This window comes from Phyllostomus discolor, chromosome 5 (assembly GCF_004126475.2).
Source record: "Phyllostomus discolor isolate MPI-MPIP mPhyDis1 chromosome 5, mPhyDis1.pri.v3, whole genome shotgun sequence".
NCBI classification, from domain to species: Eukaryota; Metazoa; Chordata; class Mammalia; order Chiroptera; family Phyllostomidae; genus Phyllostomus; species Phyllostomus discolor.
In genome coordinates, this window is record NC_040907.2 from 174,459,179 (window position 1) to 174,475,708 (window position 16,530).

General features: G+C 71.0%; 2 protein-coding genes across 2 annotated transcripts in view; one reads left to right on the forward strand and one right to left on the reverse strand.

The window, feature by feature from the left end:
• DPYSL4 (dihydropyrimidinase like 4) lies at positions 1 to 13,004 on the forward strand. The gene is made up of 14 exons (XM_028512159.2): positions 1 to 180; positions 2,715 to 2,803; positions 3,342 to 3,526; positions 5,293 to 5,457; positions 6,203 to 6,264; positions 6,353 to 6,433; positions 7,235 to 7,303; positions 7,594 to 7,714; positions 8,257 to 8,413; positions 8,687 to 8,828; positions 9,437 to 9,607; positions 9,980 to 10,159; positions 11,372 to 11,537; positions 12,215 to 13,004. Exons 1-14 carry the CDS (start codon positions 142 to 144, stop codon positions 12,304 to 12,306), a joined length of 1,719 nt encoding a protein of 572 aa, XP_028367960.1. The 5' UTR covers positions 1 to 141; the 3' UTR covers positions 12,307 to 13,004.
• A 1,257-nt stretch (positions 13,005 to 14,261) lies between these two features.
• STK32C (serine/threonine kinase 32C) overlaps positions 14,262 to 16,530 on the reverse strand; it is a 32,742-nt gene continuing 30,473 nt past the window's right edge. Inside the window, exons 11-12 of the mRNA XM_028512161.2 lie at positions 15,850 to 15,917; positions 14,262 to 14,921 (exon numbers count right to left, since the gene is read on the reverse strand). Of these exons, the coding sequence (XP_028367962.1) occupies positions 14,804 to 14,921; positions 15,850 to 15,917 (186 nt within the window). The 3' untranslated portion in view covers positions 14,262 to 14,803. The remainder of the gene's footprint in view (positions 14,922 to 15,849; positions 15,918 to 16,530) is intronic.

Sequence of the window (16,530 nt, forward strand, 5' to 3'; positions counted from 1 at the left end):
GCCCGCACGGGGTGGGGCCTGGAACGCGGTCGTAAGGCCCTGAGCGCTCCTGCTCGCATACCCAGGACCCCCACGTCCCCGCGCCCGGCCTAGCAGCCCCCGCGCCCCGCGCCCCCAAGCCGGACCCGCCGGAGGAGGAGAATGTCCTTCCAAGGCAAGAAGAGCATCCCCCGGATCACGGTGAGCCCCTCTCCCGACCCCCTCTGCCCACCGCCGTGGCCTCCTCCCCGCTCCTGAACCCCCGGCCCTCCGGGTCCAGCCCCGCACAAGCCTCTGTCCCGGCTCCGGCCCTTCCCGGGCCGGGGGTCTCCTCGAGCGCCGCCCCGACCCCCTTAAGGAGCCAAGCGCACAGGCCCCGGCCCTGCAGGCTTCCTGGGACCTTCCCCCTCAGCTGGGGAGGGCGCGGGCCAGGCCCTGCTCTCCAGCGCACAGGTGCGCCTCCCTCCCCACGGCGGCCAGAGGGAGGCTGTGGGTCCGGTCTCCGACTCCCGCCTCGGGCTCGGCCCTTTGTTGGAGCCTCGGCCGGCAGCGCAGCCACCGCTAAGGGCGCCTGCCCTTGGGCCGCCCACCCCCCAGGCAGCGTGCGCGGTGTCCGGAGCTCCTCCTGTTTCCTCCGAGACAATGAGACTCTGCCCGGCCGCTCTCCGGAGACCCTGGCAGCCCGAACCGAACCCCAGCGTGAATCCGGGGTTCGGAGGCTCCGGGGAAGCGAGCTCACTAGGTGCAGAGCGGGCACCCCCAGCCCTGGGAGGAGGAGAGCCCCCCCAACACCCACTCGCACCAGTGCGGGAGGTCGGACCCTCCGCCGCCAGGAGACAAAGCCGCCCCCCCCAGGCGCCTGGGGCCGGCGGAGGGACGGAGGGAGGGGAGCACCCGGGCGCCAGCTGGACGGCGGCGGGCGGCAGGGTTTCCGACCCAACTCGGGCTTGGGCCCCTGTGTGCGGGGGAGGGTCGGAGGGGTTGGCAGCTCACTTCCCGAGACCCTCAAGGAGCAAGCAGCCCTCTCCTCCCCCGATGCTGACCGGCTGGGGGAGGGGTGTGGGTAGGAGTAGGGCTTAAGGGGGGATGGCAGGAAGACCCTTTCTGAGAGGGAGGTGTTGGGTAAGGCCGCTGATTTAAGAGAAGTCCCCCCATCCTGAGTGTTGCACCCCATCCAGACTGCATTTCTCTCTGGGTTCTGCACCCGGGAAGGGGGTCAGAGTCCGGGGTGGGGGTGGGGAACAGCAGGTCACGAGGCTCTTCCCACCTGGGGAGAGGGGTGGTGTGAATTTCGTATCACTTTCACCAGGCATGAAATTTGGGGGGATGAAATTTACAGTCAAAGTAAACTGTAGAATTATCCACTCTGGCCGCAGAGGGAGGGGGCTGCCTGTGGCTTTCGGAGACTCCAGTGGGGGTTTACCTGCGAACCCGGAGGGCGTGAGGTGTCAGTGAGGACAGGGAACGGCGTCCCCAGGCCCAGAAGCACTGGGTCATTGACCAGCTGGGAAGCTCCCCGAGCTCAGACCCACGGGGGCCGGCGCTCGACCCTCTCAGCCTCAGGCGGAAAGAGCCGGAAGCCCAGGCGGACCTCCGGCCTGGCCCCTGGGTGGGCACCCTCTTTCCCACAGGCCAGGTGGTGGGGGGCCCTCGGCCGCACGGGTCTGCACCCTGCCCTTCTCCCCATTCCCCTCCCCAAGGTCTGGCCGTCACCCCAACAGCCCTTGCACTGTGCCCCGCTTTGTCCCGATGTTTGGAAGGGGTCATGGCTGCCCAGTGTCGGGTCAGCCCCTCCTAGGGCCCCAGCTCCGTGCTGCGGGGGGACCCAGGGGAGGTGGCCTGGCTCCCGACACTGTGTTCATCCACCTGGGGGGCCTCCAGGCCGCACAGGCCCCTGTGGTCACCTGATGCCTTCCTGGCACGTCACCCCGCCACCCCTACCGTGGCCTCTTCACCGGCAGCCTCTCTGGGCCCCGTCTCAGCAGCCCTGCGACCCTGGCCCCGGGCCCCTCCTCCCCAGCAGCCTCGGAAACCGCCCAGGTTCTAGGGTACAGCCCAGCACGCCCCTAGTGTCCTCCTGTGTTTTGTGTCCGTTCAAGCTCTTCCTGCCGCAGGGCCTTTGCACGGGCATGCGGCCTTTGGCCTCAGACCCCCAGACCCCCCAGACAGGCCCTTCTCTGTCCCCAGGCCCCAACGCTCCCCCCATCATCCATTGTGTCATCTGTGTCCGTCACGGTTGGACGGCCCTGTGTGTGGTGTCTCCGAGGCAGTGGGGGGAGGGGGGCGGCCGGAAGACCAGGGCAGACGTGAGTGGGCCTCGGGCCTCGGGCCTCCGCCCTCAGCCTGGGCGCCGCATCGGGTGCCGGACTCCAGCCCCTTTCGTCACAGCGGTGGCATTGACCCCGGTCGTTTCCTAACAGAGTAGGGCCAGCTCCCCTCTTCATCCTGGTGCTTCAGTGGGGGGCACGCTGCTGACCAGTGTGGGGGGCGGTGCTGGGGGGTCCACCCGCCGATTAGGAGGGGCCGCATGGGGGCGCTGGGTGGGCACCAGGCCCTCGGGGGTGGACGGGGCTGCCCCCCCTTCATGATGGCAAGTGCCGCCGGCCCTTCCGTTGGGTCTCCCGTGCTCGGATGACGCCTGAGTGTGTCCGTCGCGAGCCCGGAGAGAGACGTGGCACCGAAGATGCGACTGGGTTTGGAGGACGCTCACCCGTGTGTCTGTTTGTGTGCGGCAGAGCGACCGCCTCCTGGTCCGGGGCGGGAAGGTCGTGAACGATGACCAGTCCTTCCACGCCGACCTCTACGTGGAAGACGGGCTGATAAAGTGAGTTCCGCGGCAGGGGTCACAGGTCGCAGCGCGCACACGCCGGTGGGGTGCCGTCCAGGGCCTGCATGCATGTCGCGAGTCCCCTGGCCGGGGGCGGCGGGACTCCTGCCACCTGCTAGTTGTGCGTCTCACAAAACAGGACGGCAGTGTCCACGCTTCTTGCGCCACCCCAGCCTCGGTGTGGCTCAGGGCTCGGGGCCGTCGGCCACCCCCGCCTGTGGTGCGAAGCGTCTCCGGCTCCCAGTCGGGGGAGGGCACGTGGACTCCCCCATGGACCCCCCGGGGCTGTGGCGTGCACACAGGGCCGGGTCCCCCAGGCCGGCCACCCGAGCCGCTCCGCTGGGCGTCCTGCTCTCTGACGGGGTCCCCAGGGCCTTGGCCATGTGGCCCTGTTCCTCAAGGACAGGAGCCCAAACGTGCCCCCCCCCCGACCCCCCCCACCCCCACCTCCACTGTGGGCCTGGGAGCCCGTCCCAGCGCTGACTGGGGCTCCCTCCGACCTCCGACCCGAGGCCTCCCCCTCTGCTGTGTCCAGACAGATCGGAGAGAACCTCGTCGTGCCCGGGGGCGTCCGGACCATCGACGCCCACGGCCTGCTGGTCCTGCCGGGGGGCGTGGACGTGCACACGAGGCTGCACATGCCTGTCCTGGGCATGACCCCAGCCGACGACTTCTGCCAGGGCACCAAGGCGGCCCTGGCGGGGGGGACCACCATGATCCGTGAGTGTCCCCACTGCGAGGGGCGTGTCGCGTGGTGGGGTTTTCCTCTGTCCCGTTCGCCCTCTGCCGCGTCCCCGTCACGGGGCCCCGGAGTGCCTTCCCCGGTCACCTGGTCCCTCGGGCTGGTCTCTCGTGAGGCCAGCCCTGGGGTGCTCCCGGGGCTCCGTGGGTCACGGGGAGAGCACCCCGTTGTTCACTATTCCTGGGGGGCCGCCGCTGGCCGAGGACCAGGTTTGGAGACCAGACGCTCCGGACACGTGAGCGGTGCGTCGCCTGGAACGCTGGCCCCCAGCCTCACGCCGGAGGTCTGGGCGGAGCCAGTCCCCACCTCGGGGGGGGGGGGGGGAAGAGTTGAAGAGGCGTAGTGCGTTTTTAGGAAAAGGATGAAGAAACTTCGCTCTGACCCCGTCAGCAGCTCCCAGGCTCACCTTCCCGTCAGGCTGGCTCTGCGCCAGGCGTGAGCCCCTCTGGCCCACGTGCTGTCCTCGTGCTGACCTCGGGAGGTCCCGTGTGACGGGCACCTCGTGCAGGGGCAGGGCCGCGCTCTCCGTGAGCTCGGGCCGGGACCGGACGACCGGACGAGGCCCCGGGCCCAGCCCCCCTCTCAGCCTTGGACGCCGAGGACGGATGGGTCTGCCACGCCGGAGACCCGGTCTCGCACACGGGTGGGCCCTGCTCCCCCGAGCTCTGGCCGCACGACCTCAGGGAGCAGCTCCTCGCCCATGAGGCGGGGGCAGGCGGCAGCGAGCCCGTGCTCACAGGGGAGCCCGTGTGCGGGGGGCGCTGGGTGGTCGCCGTGGTGCCGCCGGGGCCGGGGCCTCGTCACACGGGACGGTTGGCCGCGGTCAGAACCAGGGCGGTTGCCTCAGCCTCGAAGTGAAGAAGCCGACTGATGGTCCATCTTCCGTTTGACCCAGAAGACGGGTCGTGTCCAGCCACGGCTCCTGCTGGTCTCTGGTGGCCCCGGCCAGCCAGGACACCTTCGCGCCTGACGTCACCTGCTTGTGCCAGTGCCCAGGCCTCAGACACGCTGCGAGGTGTCGCCGTGGGGACGGAGAGAGGCTGCAGGCGCGGCTGCCTTCTGCCGAGCCATCTGCCTCCTCCACCTGCCAGCAGCAGGCGGGCGTGGGGACGGCCTGCAGGGTGGGACAGGCACCCCCGCCACAGGGTCCCGGCCTCACCGGCGGAGCCGTGGAAACATGAGGGCCCCGCACGAGGGCTGTGCTGGAGGGGGCCCGGGCCCTGCTGGCACCCTGGGGCGGCTGTGAGCGGGTGTGGACACTGGATGTGAGGCTGCAGGTCAGGGGGTCGGTGCCGGGGCTGTGTGCACCCCCAGATTCCGCAGGGGCCAGGCAGCCCTGACTAAGGCGTGTGCAGCTGGGGAGGCCCAGGGAGGCCAGCCCCACGCCACCCTTCTGGGCAGGCTCCCAGGTCCGGCACCGTGGACAGTGGCGCCTCCCTGCCTGACCTCCAGGGGCAGCCGCACAGGGGGTCGCGGCCCTTGGCTGCCCCTCGTGCTCTTGGGGTGTGGCGTGTGCTCCGGGGAGCGAGGGGGCGGGGCCCGGAGCCCGTCTCTCTGCTCAGAGGGGCCGGTGCCTCTCCGACAGAACTGACGGGCGGGTTTCCAGCAGGGTGGGCCCCCGGGGAGGGGTCCCCCCGGCCTCCGCTCTGTGCCCAGTGCCCCCTCAGGAGCGGGACCTCCTGGGAGGCCGGGGGCGTCCCCTGGGCCGGGAAGGGGGGCTCGGCTGACGCCGCTGCCCCCGCAGTGGACCACGTGTTCCCCGACGTGGGGGTGAGCCTGCTGGCGGCCTACGAGCAGTGGCGGGAGCTGGCGGACCGCGGGGCGTGCTGCGACTACTCCCTGCACGTGGACGTGCCCCGCTGGCAGGAGAGCGCCCGGGAGGAGCTGGAGGCCCTGGTCAAGGACAAGGGTGAGCGCCCGCGGGGCTGGGGGGGCCCCGGGCTTCGCTGGTCTGGGTGGGAAGTCCCCCCCAGGCACCGCCTTGCTGGACGCTGCGCCCTCCGACCCCGGGCGGTGGCCAGGCCTCGGGGGGTTGGACCGGAGTCCCTCAGGGGTCCGGTCTGCTTCCAGAGGGTCCAGACTGAGGGCCCCCTGCCCGGTGCCTGAGGGACGCCCCCTCTAACTGTCCCCGTTACTGCGCCTGCCCTGCCGCTGCCACCCCAGCTCCCTCGTGGTTGGCCATGGGTGAAGGAAACGCACTGTTTGTGTTTCCGGGAAATCGAGGCCCTTTCGGAAGGAGGTGGCGTCCGCACCCTTGGGTGCTGAAACCGGCCGCCCCTCGTCAGGGCTGCGAGTTTTCACCCCAAGTCCTGAGGCTGAAACCCCGTCCAGGTCTCACAGGGGACTTGGCCCAAGTCAGGTGACCACAGAGAGAGCCCAAGGGGTGGGGTCCCCAGGGGCTGTGAGTGTCTCACCGGCCCTTGCCTCTGGGGGCCGCCGGTCCCCGATCTTGGGGCGTGAGGAGCAGGGGCCGGGGTGCTGGGCCCGCTCTGTCCTCTGTCACCGCCTGCTGGGCACTGTCGGTGGCGCTGGTGCCCGAGGGCCCCCGTGCCACCAGCTGGGGGGACAGTGCCTCCGGAAACGAGGAGCAGGGCGCTCCCAGGCGTGACCCACACCCCGTGGTGGGGCGGCTGAGCCCCCCTGCCTCCCCCCAGGCGTGAACTCCTTCCTGGTCTTCATGGCGTACAAGGACAGGTGCCAGTGCACCGACGGCCAGGTAAGGGCCGGCGCCCAGGGGAGGGGACGGGCAGGCGTCTCTTGGCCGTTCCCGGAGAGACGCAGCCGCCCGCGGCCTCTCCCCCCAGATGTATGAGATCTTCAGCATCATCCGGGACCTGGGGGCCCTGGCACAAGTGCACGCGGAGAATGGGGACATCGTGGAGGAGGTGCGGGCAGGGGGGTCCCCCGGACACTGGCCTGTGCGCCCCTCGTCCCACAGACCCTGAAGGGGGCAGTACTGAGCTTAGTCAGTCGTTTGCCCGGTCAGAGGTCAGGAAGGCAGGGCGTCCGGGGAGTGCAGGGGAGCCTTTTGCTGGAGCAGAGTGTTCTGTGGTCATCACACTGACCGAAACTGTCCCCAAACGAAATGCTGCTCCGTGGGGGTGACTGAGACGGGGGTTCCTCCGGGCCCCAGGTGCAGGCCCCTCGTGGGGCTGGCCCTTGTGGTCGTCCTGCTGACCCGAGAGCACCGTGTGGGGCTAGAGCCTGTCCCTCCGTCACACCCGGGGTGGGGGGTGGCCGTGAGGGGGTGCCCACGACCTCCGGGCCCCGCACCTGACTTTTTTCTCCTCGTGCCTTTGGTGGCCCCTCGGCCCCCGTGCCCGCAGGGGCAGGTGCTGCGGGGCCCCTGGGAGCTTCAGGGGGCCCCTCGGGGCAGGTGCGGAGCCCCCCCGCCCTGCTCCTCCCCACCCCGTGCACACCCAGCAGGGCAGCCAAGCCTGGGGCCGCCCGGTGACCTTGGGCGAGTCCCTCGCCCTCTCCCAGCCCCGGTCCCTCCTCTGTAGTCCGGGGGAGCTGCAGTCTCCCTGCCAGCGTGCCCCCTGCACCTGAGTTCCCTGTGGGTGGGAGGGGGATGCCCGGGCTCAGCCTGGGGAGCAGGCCCCCTGGGCAGTGGGCGCGCGCCCTGGCCCAGGCCCGGGCCCTGGGGCTGCGCCGGGGCTGGAACGGCCCCTTGTTGGCGTCTCTAGGAGCAGAAGCGGCTGCTGGAGCTCGGAGTCACCGGCCCCGAGGGCCATGCGCTCAGCCGCCCCGAGGAGGTGGGTGCCGTGCCCGCCCCGTGTGCCCCCCAGCACTGACGGCACCCCCAATGCCTCCTCCCCCTGCGGGCAGGCCCTGGCTCCGTGGCCGGGCCTCTGTCCCCCACCAGGCGCGTGTCTCCCATGCCCACTGGTCACCCCCAGCCCCGGGCTCGAGGCTGCGGCCGTGGCATGGGTCCTCACCCACACAGGGGTGGCCCCTCCGGGCCCAGGGCCCGAGGGGAATCGTGGGCCGGCCGGGCCTACTCTGGCCGGGAGGCCCGCGCTTGCCTGAGCCCCCCTGTCCCCAGGTGGAGGCCGAGGCTGTGTTCCGAGCCGTCACCATCGCCAAGCAGGCCAGCTGCCCCCTGTACATCACCAAGGTGATGAGCAAGGGCGCCGCCGACGTGGTGGCCCGGGCCAAGCGCAAGGGTGAGCGACGGGCCTGGGGCTGGGTGCTGGGAGGGGTTCAGGGGTCAGGCCCCACTGAAAATAGGCCTCACCTGGGCGGGTGCCCTCCCCAAGGGTGTTGCCCGCCCCCCACATCCCTGTGTGGCTGGAATAAATCTCCCATCTTGGAGCAGTGGCTGCTCACCAGGGCCCTTGAGGCAAACCCTGGGCCTGTTGGGGCGCCAGAGCCTGCTGGGGGAGGGGCGTGTGCACGGACACTGGACCCAGCTGCCCCCGCCCGGAGCCCATGTCACTGTTGGCTGGACACTCCACGCATCCAGGAGCTGGGGTGCCCTCTGCCCACAGAGCGCCCACAAAGGGGGAGGGGGTGGGGTGAATGAGGAGACCCGGGGTCTGTGCAGACAGGGAGGGGGCGGAGCCTTACTCCGCCCTGTGGCCCAGCACAGTGCCCAGCAGGCCTGGCCCCTGGCAGGGGTGTGCGGGGGCAGGGCCAGGCGACCCAGGAGAGGGGACAGGCTGTGCAGGGTCAGGAAACCCAGGGACACCCCGGGGCCTCCCCGCAGGGGTGGTCGTGTTTGGGGAGCCCACCACCGCCAGCCTGGGCGCCGACGGCTCGCACTACTGGAGCAAGAACTGGGCAAAGGCCGCGGCCTTCGTGACGTCTCCCCCGATCAGCCCGGACGCCACCACTGCCGACCACCTCGCTTCTCTGCTGTCCAGGTGAGGGGCCCCTGGGCCGCCCCAGGGGGCCTGTGTGCTCCGTGCAGGGCACGAACTCGGCAAGTGGGTGGTTCCAGCCTCCCCCGCACAAACCCTGGACCACACCGCCCACCAAAGCATCCACCCTGATCTGATCTGCCCCGCCCCACCCCCACCCTGTGGCCCTTTGGGTCACTGGCCCCAGAGAAGGGCGGGGAGTAAAGCTGAGCGGCCCTGGCCGGCTGAGGGAGGCCGGGCCCCGCTGGGCTCCCCTGACCCACTTGCTCCCCCCAGTGGGGACCTCCAGGTGACTGGCAGCGCCCACTGCACCTTCACCACCGCCCAGAAGGCTGTCGGCAAAGACAACTTCACCCTCATCCCCGAGGGCACCAACGGGGTGGAGGAGCGCATGTCGGTGGTCTGGGAGAAGTGCGTGGTGAGTCCGAGGGCCCGGGCGTGTCTCCCCAGCCGGAGCCGGCCGTGTCGGGCCCTGCTGGTTCATCTGAGCGGGAAGCGCTGAGCCAGCGAACGCCCCGAGTGGAGTGGAGTCGAGTGGCCGGGCCCAGGTGTCAGCCCCCAGCCCTGCAGCCGGCCCCCCCCACGAGCCTCACGTCACACCTGTGCAGGCGGCAGAGGGCGAGTGGGAGTCACCCACGCCCCCCCTCCCCCGCCATGGCATTAAGCCCTGCCTGGTGCGGTCTGTCCCCTGCACACCCACCCCCAGCCCTTCCCCGGGCCCCGGCCCCCAGACCCAGCTCCTCTCCCAGCCCTGCTGCCCCAGGCCTCCTGGCCATCTGGGGGGACGGTCACCTGCCTCAGGGGACACAGATGTTGTGGGGGCTTGTCTGTTCACCCTCAGAGTGAGCACGGGGACGGGGAGAAGCTGGCGGCTGGGCCAGACCCCCCGATCTGCCATCTACACGCCCTGCCCTGGGCGTGCGGGCTGATCGCTGCTGGCCGCCAGGACATGGGGGCGGTGGGCAGAGGGGGCCACAGTGTCCCTGTGGCGTGTGCGACCCCTTGGCCCGTTCTCTCGCTGCCCAGGCCTCGGGGAAGATGGATGAGAATGAGTTCGTCGCTGTGACCAGCACGAATGCAGCCAAAATCTTCAACTTCTACCCGAGGAAGGGGCGGGTGGCTGTGGGCTCCGACGCCGACCTGGTTCTGTGGAACCCCAAGGCCACGAAGATCATCTCTGCCAAGAGCCACAACCTGGTGAGAGAGGCCAGGCCCCGGGTCGGGGTTGGGGGGCCTTCCCAGGGGCCTCAGGGCGGGCGGCCAGTGGGCAGCTTCACCCGTCTCGGTGGGGACACGGGCCCGGACGACCGTCGGCACACTGCGGCCGGACGCCCCGTGCCTGCCCGCTCCTGCGGCCAGCCCCCTAGTGCGGGCTCCTCCGAGTGCCCTTTCCCCCGAGGAGCAGGCGCAGGCCCGGGCGCTCCGGGAGGTCACCGCCGGGTCCCGCTGGCTCCGGCCCAGCCGAGTGGGCTGCGTCCCCCTGTGAGACACGAGCACACGGGGCCCCGGGGACGGGGGCAGCCAGGGGAGCCTCGGGGGCGGTGCCGGACCCCTGCCCTGCCTCCCCAGAACGTGGAGTACAACATCTTTGAAGGCGTGGAGTGCCGCGGGGTGCCCGCCGTGGTCATCAGCCAGGGCAGGGTGGTGCTGGAGGACGGGCAGCTGTGTGTCACCCCCGGGGCCGGCCGCTTCATCCCCCGCAAGACGTTCCCGGACTTCGTCTACAAGAGGGTCAAGGCGCGCAACCGGGTGAGGCCCGAGCCGCGGGAGCGTGGGTGGGAGCGCTCGGACCTTCCGGGGACCTGCCACGCACCTCTGGGGGGGGGGGGGGGCCTCTGCTCCCGGCCAGCCCCACCCACGCCCGCCCGCTGCGGGCTGGGTTCCAGCGCAGCCTGTGACGTGGCAGAGCCAGCCTCGCGTACAGCCAGGCTCAGAGGGGACGACGCCTGAGGTGCCTGCAGGTGACGGGCCCCCGTCCTGCACCTGGGGCTGTGGCGCGGGGGTTCGACTCAGCCGAGTCCTCGCGACCAGTGTCCCACAGCAGCGACTCTCGCTGGCCCGGCGCCTCTGCCTGGGGGTGTCCCACAGCAGCGACTCTCGCTGGCCCGGCGCCTCTGCCTGGGAGCGCCCCCCGCCCCCCCTCCGGGCAGGACCTGGTCAGAGGTCCCCGGGACGGAGCTCAGGCCCACGGTCATGGGTGTAAACCACACCCCCCGGCGGAGGCTCAGGCAGAAACACAAGTACACCTGAAGGTTTCGCTCCAACCAATGGGCCTCCCGTCTGTGGTGGCGGCTGCTGGGAAACGCCTCCAGCTTTGGGAGCTGCGTGCAGGGGCCCCCATCCTGGGGCTCCCGCAGGCTGGAGTTGGGGGGACTGTGCCAGGGCTGCAGGACGGCAGGTGCCGAGGAGGCAGGGGCCGTGGGGGGCTGGTTTCTGATGCCAAACAGCAACCTTCTCTGTGGGGCTGCCCTTGTCTGGGCAGAGGGCCTGCAGTGCTGGGCATGGACTCTGGGGAGGGAGGTGTGTGCACGTGTGTGTGCAGGGGGGAGGGGAGGCATGTGTGCAGGGGGGAGGGAGGTATGTACACATGTGCGGGGGGGAGGGGAGGCGTGTGTGCAGGGGGGAGGGAGGTATGTACACATGTGCGGGGGGGGAGGGGAGGTATGTACATATGTGCAGGGGGAGGGAGGTGTGTGCACATGTGTGCGGGTGGGAGGGAGGTGTGTACACGTGTGTACACATGCGTGCGGGGGAGGGACATGTACACATGTGCAGGTGGGAGGGGAGGGAGGGGGGTGTCCGCCGTGCACACAGGTGGATGCCTGTTGGCAGGGAGCCCCAGAGCTCCTGGGCCCAGAAAGGGGGACCCACACCATGGAGGGGCCAGGTTTTGGGCAGGAGCCCCTGCCCTCCAGCAGCAGGGTGGCCCGGCCCCCTCACTCCCAGCTCCCCCACCCGCAGCTGGCCGAGATCCATGGCGTGCCCCGGGGCCTCTACGACGGGCCGGTCCACGAGGTGATGGTGCCCGCCAAGCCGGGGGGCGGCGCCCAGGCCCGCGGGTCCTGCCCAGGGAAGGTGTCCGTGCCGCCCGTGCGGAACCTGCACCAGTCGGGCTTCAGCTTGTCTGGTGAGTTGGGTCTGTGCCTGCGGGCGAGGGCCACTGCCGTGCGGGGGGCCAGCCGTGTGAGGGGCCTGGGGTCGTGGGGCCCGAGGGGGAGCCCCTCCCTGCCCCCGTGTGGGCCGGGGCTGTCGCTCTGCGCCCAGGGTGAGCGTGGGCCGCCCCGCCTCCCTGGGGCCACGTGGGAGTCCAGCTGCCCCGCCCCGCGGCAGCCCCGCCAGCCCCGCCAGCCCCGCTGCATCGTGCGCTGAGGGAGGGTGTGCTGCTGTGCCGGGGAGGGCTCAGGCGGCCCCAGTGCACAGGCCACCGTCTCCGGCCTCTGCCGGCCGTGTGGCCAAGCCTCCCGGAGTGCTGGGCCCCGAGCCAGGCCCCCCCTTCCTTCCAGCCCCTGGGTGGGGCCAGCCTGCCCCTGGGGAGGCGACGGCCACCCCTGCTCACCCCCACCCAGGACATGGGGCCCGCCCCCTTGGGAATCTGCATGCTGGGGGGCAGCCTGAGACCCCCTGGAGGGATGAGGCCGGGCTGGCCTGTGCCCCAGACCGGCATGACCTTCAGCCCCCCGCTCGCTGCACGGGCCCCACCGTCCTGTCAGGGGCCCACAGCAGCGGGGGGTGGGGGGGCTCTGCCTTCCCGGACCCCTCCCCGCGCCCACAGCCCCTGTCCCCCCCCCCACTCCGTCTCCGCAGGGTCTCAGGCCGACGACCACGTCGCCCGGCGCACGGCGCAGAAGATCATGGCGCCCCCCGGCGGGCGCTCCAACATCACCTCCCTGTCCTAGGCGCCGGGGCGGCCCCGGGCGGGGCACAGGGGTGGGCCGGGCTCCCCCGCTCGCCTTCCCTCCGTCGAACCGACTCTGAAGGGGGCTGGGCCTCCCCTCCCTGCTCTGGGATGCTCCTCCGGGGGCCCCGGGGCCGCGACAAGGGCTTCGTCTGGGGAGGGGTCACTGCCGGGGGCGGCTCCCGTCGTTGCCCCGGCCTGGGTGCTGGGTGCCCCGTGTCGGCGGGGCTGCTGCCCCCACCCACCCCCGGGGCCTCACCACACACAGGTGCCACCACTGCCCCCCAGAGCCCCAGCTCTGCCACCGGGCTCCCCGCAGAGCTTCAGCCCGTGCCCCGCCGCCTGCCCTCTGCCCCCTGCCCTCCGGGGCATGAGGAGCGGCGCCCCGTGAGCTGGGCCCCATCGGGGCCGCTGTGACTTCAGGGACCCACTGGGAACAGAGCGAGGCCTGGCTGCCACCAAGGCTGCACGCCCCTCCCCCAGGACCACGCCCCGGCCTCCCTAGTCACTGGCCCCAGGACGGAGTAGGACCGTAGCTAGGACGCCCCCTGCCGTCGCAGGCCGTGCGTCGCAGTAGTTGAGTAGAGCAGCAGTTCTGTGCGGTGGGGACCACCGCAGCCAGGACCCTGCATGCCGCCCCGGCCGGGACCCCAGCTCTGTCACCGGGGGCTGGCCCGATTAAAGGCGTTGTTTGGAAGCTGCCCACTTCTCTGCCCCCTGTGAGTGGGTTCTGTGCCGGACCCTGGGCCCCCCCAACTGGCCGCTCGTCTGGCACTGTGCCGGCTGTGAAGCTGGACCCCGGGACCACCCACTGGGGCGGCGCTGCTCCCCCGTGCTGGGGAGGGACAGGGCTGGGTCCACGTGGTGGGGAGGGGCTCCCCCTGGGAAAGGGGCCCGGGAACAGTGCTCCCAAGCCAGGGCCTGCAGGTCGGGGCAGCCAGGGGGGTCAGAGGGACAGGGCTGGACCGGGAGGACCTCCAACCACATCCTGACCAGGTGGGCACGGGCCACAGCAGACAGTTGGGGGCGACATGGCCGTGAGCTTAAGGCAGAGCAGCCCAGGGCTCTGATCCAGACCTGAAGCCAGGCTGCCTGGAACGTTCCAGAACAAGGGACTGTTGGGCGGCCTTTGCCTCAGCCTCCTCCTCCTAAAAATGGTTCTAGTGCTGCACCCCAGGAATGGAACACCCCCACCCCGACCCCGAAGCAGACGGTCACGGTCACTGGGACGACGAGGGGAGGGTCGGGCCCAGGGCAGCTCCCCTGTCTGTCCTGCTGGTCCCCCGAGTTCAGGGGGCTTCCCCTGGCTGAGCGCATGGCTCACTGCAGCCCCGGAGCTGATCGGGGGGCTCCACCCAGGCTGACGTCCACGTACCGTGCCCCCCGCTCAGCGAGAGACCGGGCAGTCGTGGAGCCAGACCCACCCACGGCCCTGCCGCCTGCCCCGGGGCACCGGCCGCCGTGTCCCGGGGTCCCAGAGTCCCACATAGATGTACGTGTCTGCACAAAACCCAGACACTCCCGCCCCCCCCCCCCCCCCCAACTGGCCTCTGACATCACCGGAACTTTCTCTGGGGTCTGTCCCACCCTGCAGCGCCGCCCACCCCCGCACCCTGGCTTTCCCCTCGGGTCACTGGCTGGAGTCCCCCAGCTGGGCACGCCCAGTGAGTGGGGCGGCGAGACCCCCCTCTGCTCCGCACCTGGCTCAGTGAGCTCGGGCTGGACCGGTCCTGGTCCCCGTCCTTCCACTGCCCACCGGGCCCCACCCCTGCCACAGCCTCCCAGCACGCAGCCCAGGGTGGCGGGCCTGGGGAGCAGAGAGCTCTGCCCGGCCCCTGAACAGACACCCCCCCCCCGTGAACTGCTCGAGGGCCCGGCAGGCACAGGACGTGGAAGCCCCGCCCCTCAGCGGGTCTGCCGTCGTTCTCGGGGGCGGGAGTGCACAGAAACACCACAGACAGTGCCAGAACACTCGTATTTATAAAATCATCCTCGTCTCCCGGCCCGAGACCCTCCCCTTTCATGTACAGGAACCGGGGACCTTGGGCCGCCCCTGAGCTCCGGGGAGTGAGCTGCGGACACCAGGCAGCCGGCGGTGGGGCTGGGGACCAGGCCTGCGTGCAGCCGAGAGGTGGCCGGAGACGAGAGTGCCTGCCCCGCTGCACACGTGGCCTGGCCCCCGCGGCCTGCCGGCCAGGGGGTCAGGAGGCCACCGGGAAGGACCATGGTCACATGTGATCAGAGGTCCCCCATGGCGCCACCCCCCTCGCCCACTGACTGTCTCTCGTCACCAGGCACGTCCGAGAGCCCAGTGGCAGCTTGGTGGTCGGGCTGCTTGGGTGGACACGTGGCCGGGACAGGGCGGGGCCGGCTCCAGTGGGGCCGCCCAGTGGGAAGGTTGACGCCAGGCCGCCTCCCGCCAGCCGCTGTCCCTCTGGCGGCCCCGTCTCCAGTGCGGCCTGAGCGCCCCCCGCAGGCCCGTGGGCTCCTAGCTGCTCCTAGCTGCTCCCCGCCGAGGGGCAGATGGGGCCGCACACGGGCGGGGCGGGGCTCTCCTCGCCGTCTGCGTCCTCGGCCTCGGGGGCGGCCCGGGCGGGGTCCTGGCTCCTCCTCAGCCTGGCGGGGAAGCACGGGGAGGGGTTTCGGGTGGCCTCCCCAGCAGCCCGGCAGCCGCGGGTCTGAGGGCTCCAGAGTGGGCCCCCCAGGGACGGGGCTGGGGGTCCGAACACAGACCCGTGCTGGGCGTCACTCGCACGGGGGTCCAGCAGGGAGCCCCTGGGGGTGGCTGCGGGGCAGGTTCCGGGCAGGAGGCCAGCAGGGCGGGGGGTGGGGAGCAGCAGGGCTGGGAGCTGAGAGGGGGCCTGGTCAGCGCAGGTCTGGGGTCAGCAGTTTTGGGGCGGAGCTTTTCAGAGACTTGTGGCTGAGCCCCATTCCCACCTAGGCCCCTGGCCTCCGGGACCGCGGCCTGGGTCCTAAACCAGTGCCCACACGTCCTCTGGTCACTGAGGTGGGCGGAGCACCACCCCACCTGCTCTCCGTCTGGGCCAGAGCCCCAGGCCACCTCTGCAGCAGGTCCTTGGCCTCACCCAGCCACTCCTCCCCCAGGGTCGCCCAGCTCTGGGCTCTGTCCCTCCACTGAGGAGGGGCGAGGGCCTTTGTGGTCTCCCTGCCGGCCAGCACGGCCTTTGTGCCCCCTGGTCCCGGATGCTCCGTACACATTGGCCGAGTGGGCTGCTTGCTTGAGTGGTGGCAGCCAACGTGCAAGAGGCCACCAGCCCCCCCACCCCCCCTGGGGGAAGTCCACTGAGTGTCTCCCCAAGGCCCTGGCCACTGGTCCCAGCTTAGGACTAAAGCTCTGGAGCAGCCCCTCCCGAGGGGGCCTGAGCACAGACCTGCCTCCCTGCCCCCCAGGGCCAGTGCTTGGACCCCTGGGCCTACTGAGGCCATGTGGCTGTTGGGGCTCAGGACTGGCCCATCCCCCCAGCTCCTCTCTGCCCCCATCACTGCCCACTGGTCCCCCCCCACTCCGCCCCCATGCACTCACTTTTCTCTGTTAAAAATCACAAAGTCTTGCTGGATCACATCAAGGTAGTCCTGAAGGTAGTCATTCTCCTGTTAGTCAGAACAAGGCGCAGAGATCAGGTTCCCTCATGCCCTCAGGTTGGGGGGCCTCTTCCACCCTGGTCTGCCTCTCCTCCCGAGGCTGCACCTGGGGCTCCTTCCAAAGCCCGAACTCTGCTTTGGCAGCCAGAGCATCGGGGGGGGGGGGGGGTTCTGCACCTCCCGGGTGGCCCTCAGCCAGAGACCAGAGGGTTCCCTGGGCACACGCCCAGCCCCCGGCCTCAGCGGATGCTGACACGGAAGGCCGTGTCCCTGTGACCAGACCTGGTGGGGAACCACCCCGCTCGGCTCCCCCCTCCCCCACTTCCTCCTGGGTCCTCGGGTCACCTGTCACTCACACACAGAACCCCGTCTCCGAGCCTGCTTTGAGAGGCCCTGCCCGGGGCCGGCTGGCACAGGGGCCGCCCGAGAAACCTGTTCTCAGGACAGGACTGGCTGGGTCCCGCACTGGCCACCCCCAGGGCCATGTGCAGTGTGAGCTGGGGGGGGGCCCGTGACAGCGTGTGCTGGCTGCTCCGGCAGCTCGGCTGCCGGGGACGGGTGGAGAGGAGTGGCTGCAGGCCCGTTGGTGCACAGGGCCCTGCTGGGCAGCCAGGGGGTGGGG

What these genes read in the sequence shown, in the direction of transcription:
- DPYSL4 (XM_028512159.2), top strand. Translation starts at nt 142, where the DNA reads ATGTCCTTCCAAGGCAAGAAGAGCATCCCCCGGATCACG. An exon ending in CGCTCAGCCGCCCCGAGGAG is followed by an intron (nt 7,304 to 7,593) that starts GTGGGTGCCGTG and finishes CCCTGTCCCCAG; the next exon opens with GTGGAGGCCGAGGCTGTGTT. An exon ending in GGCCCGGGCCAAGCGCAAGG is followed by an intron (nt 7,715 to 8,256) that starts GTGAGCGACGGG and finishes GCCTCCCCGCAG; the next exon opens with GGGTGGTCGTGTTTGGGGAG.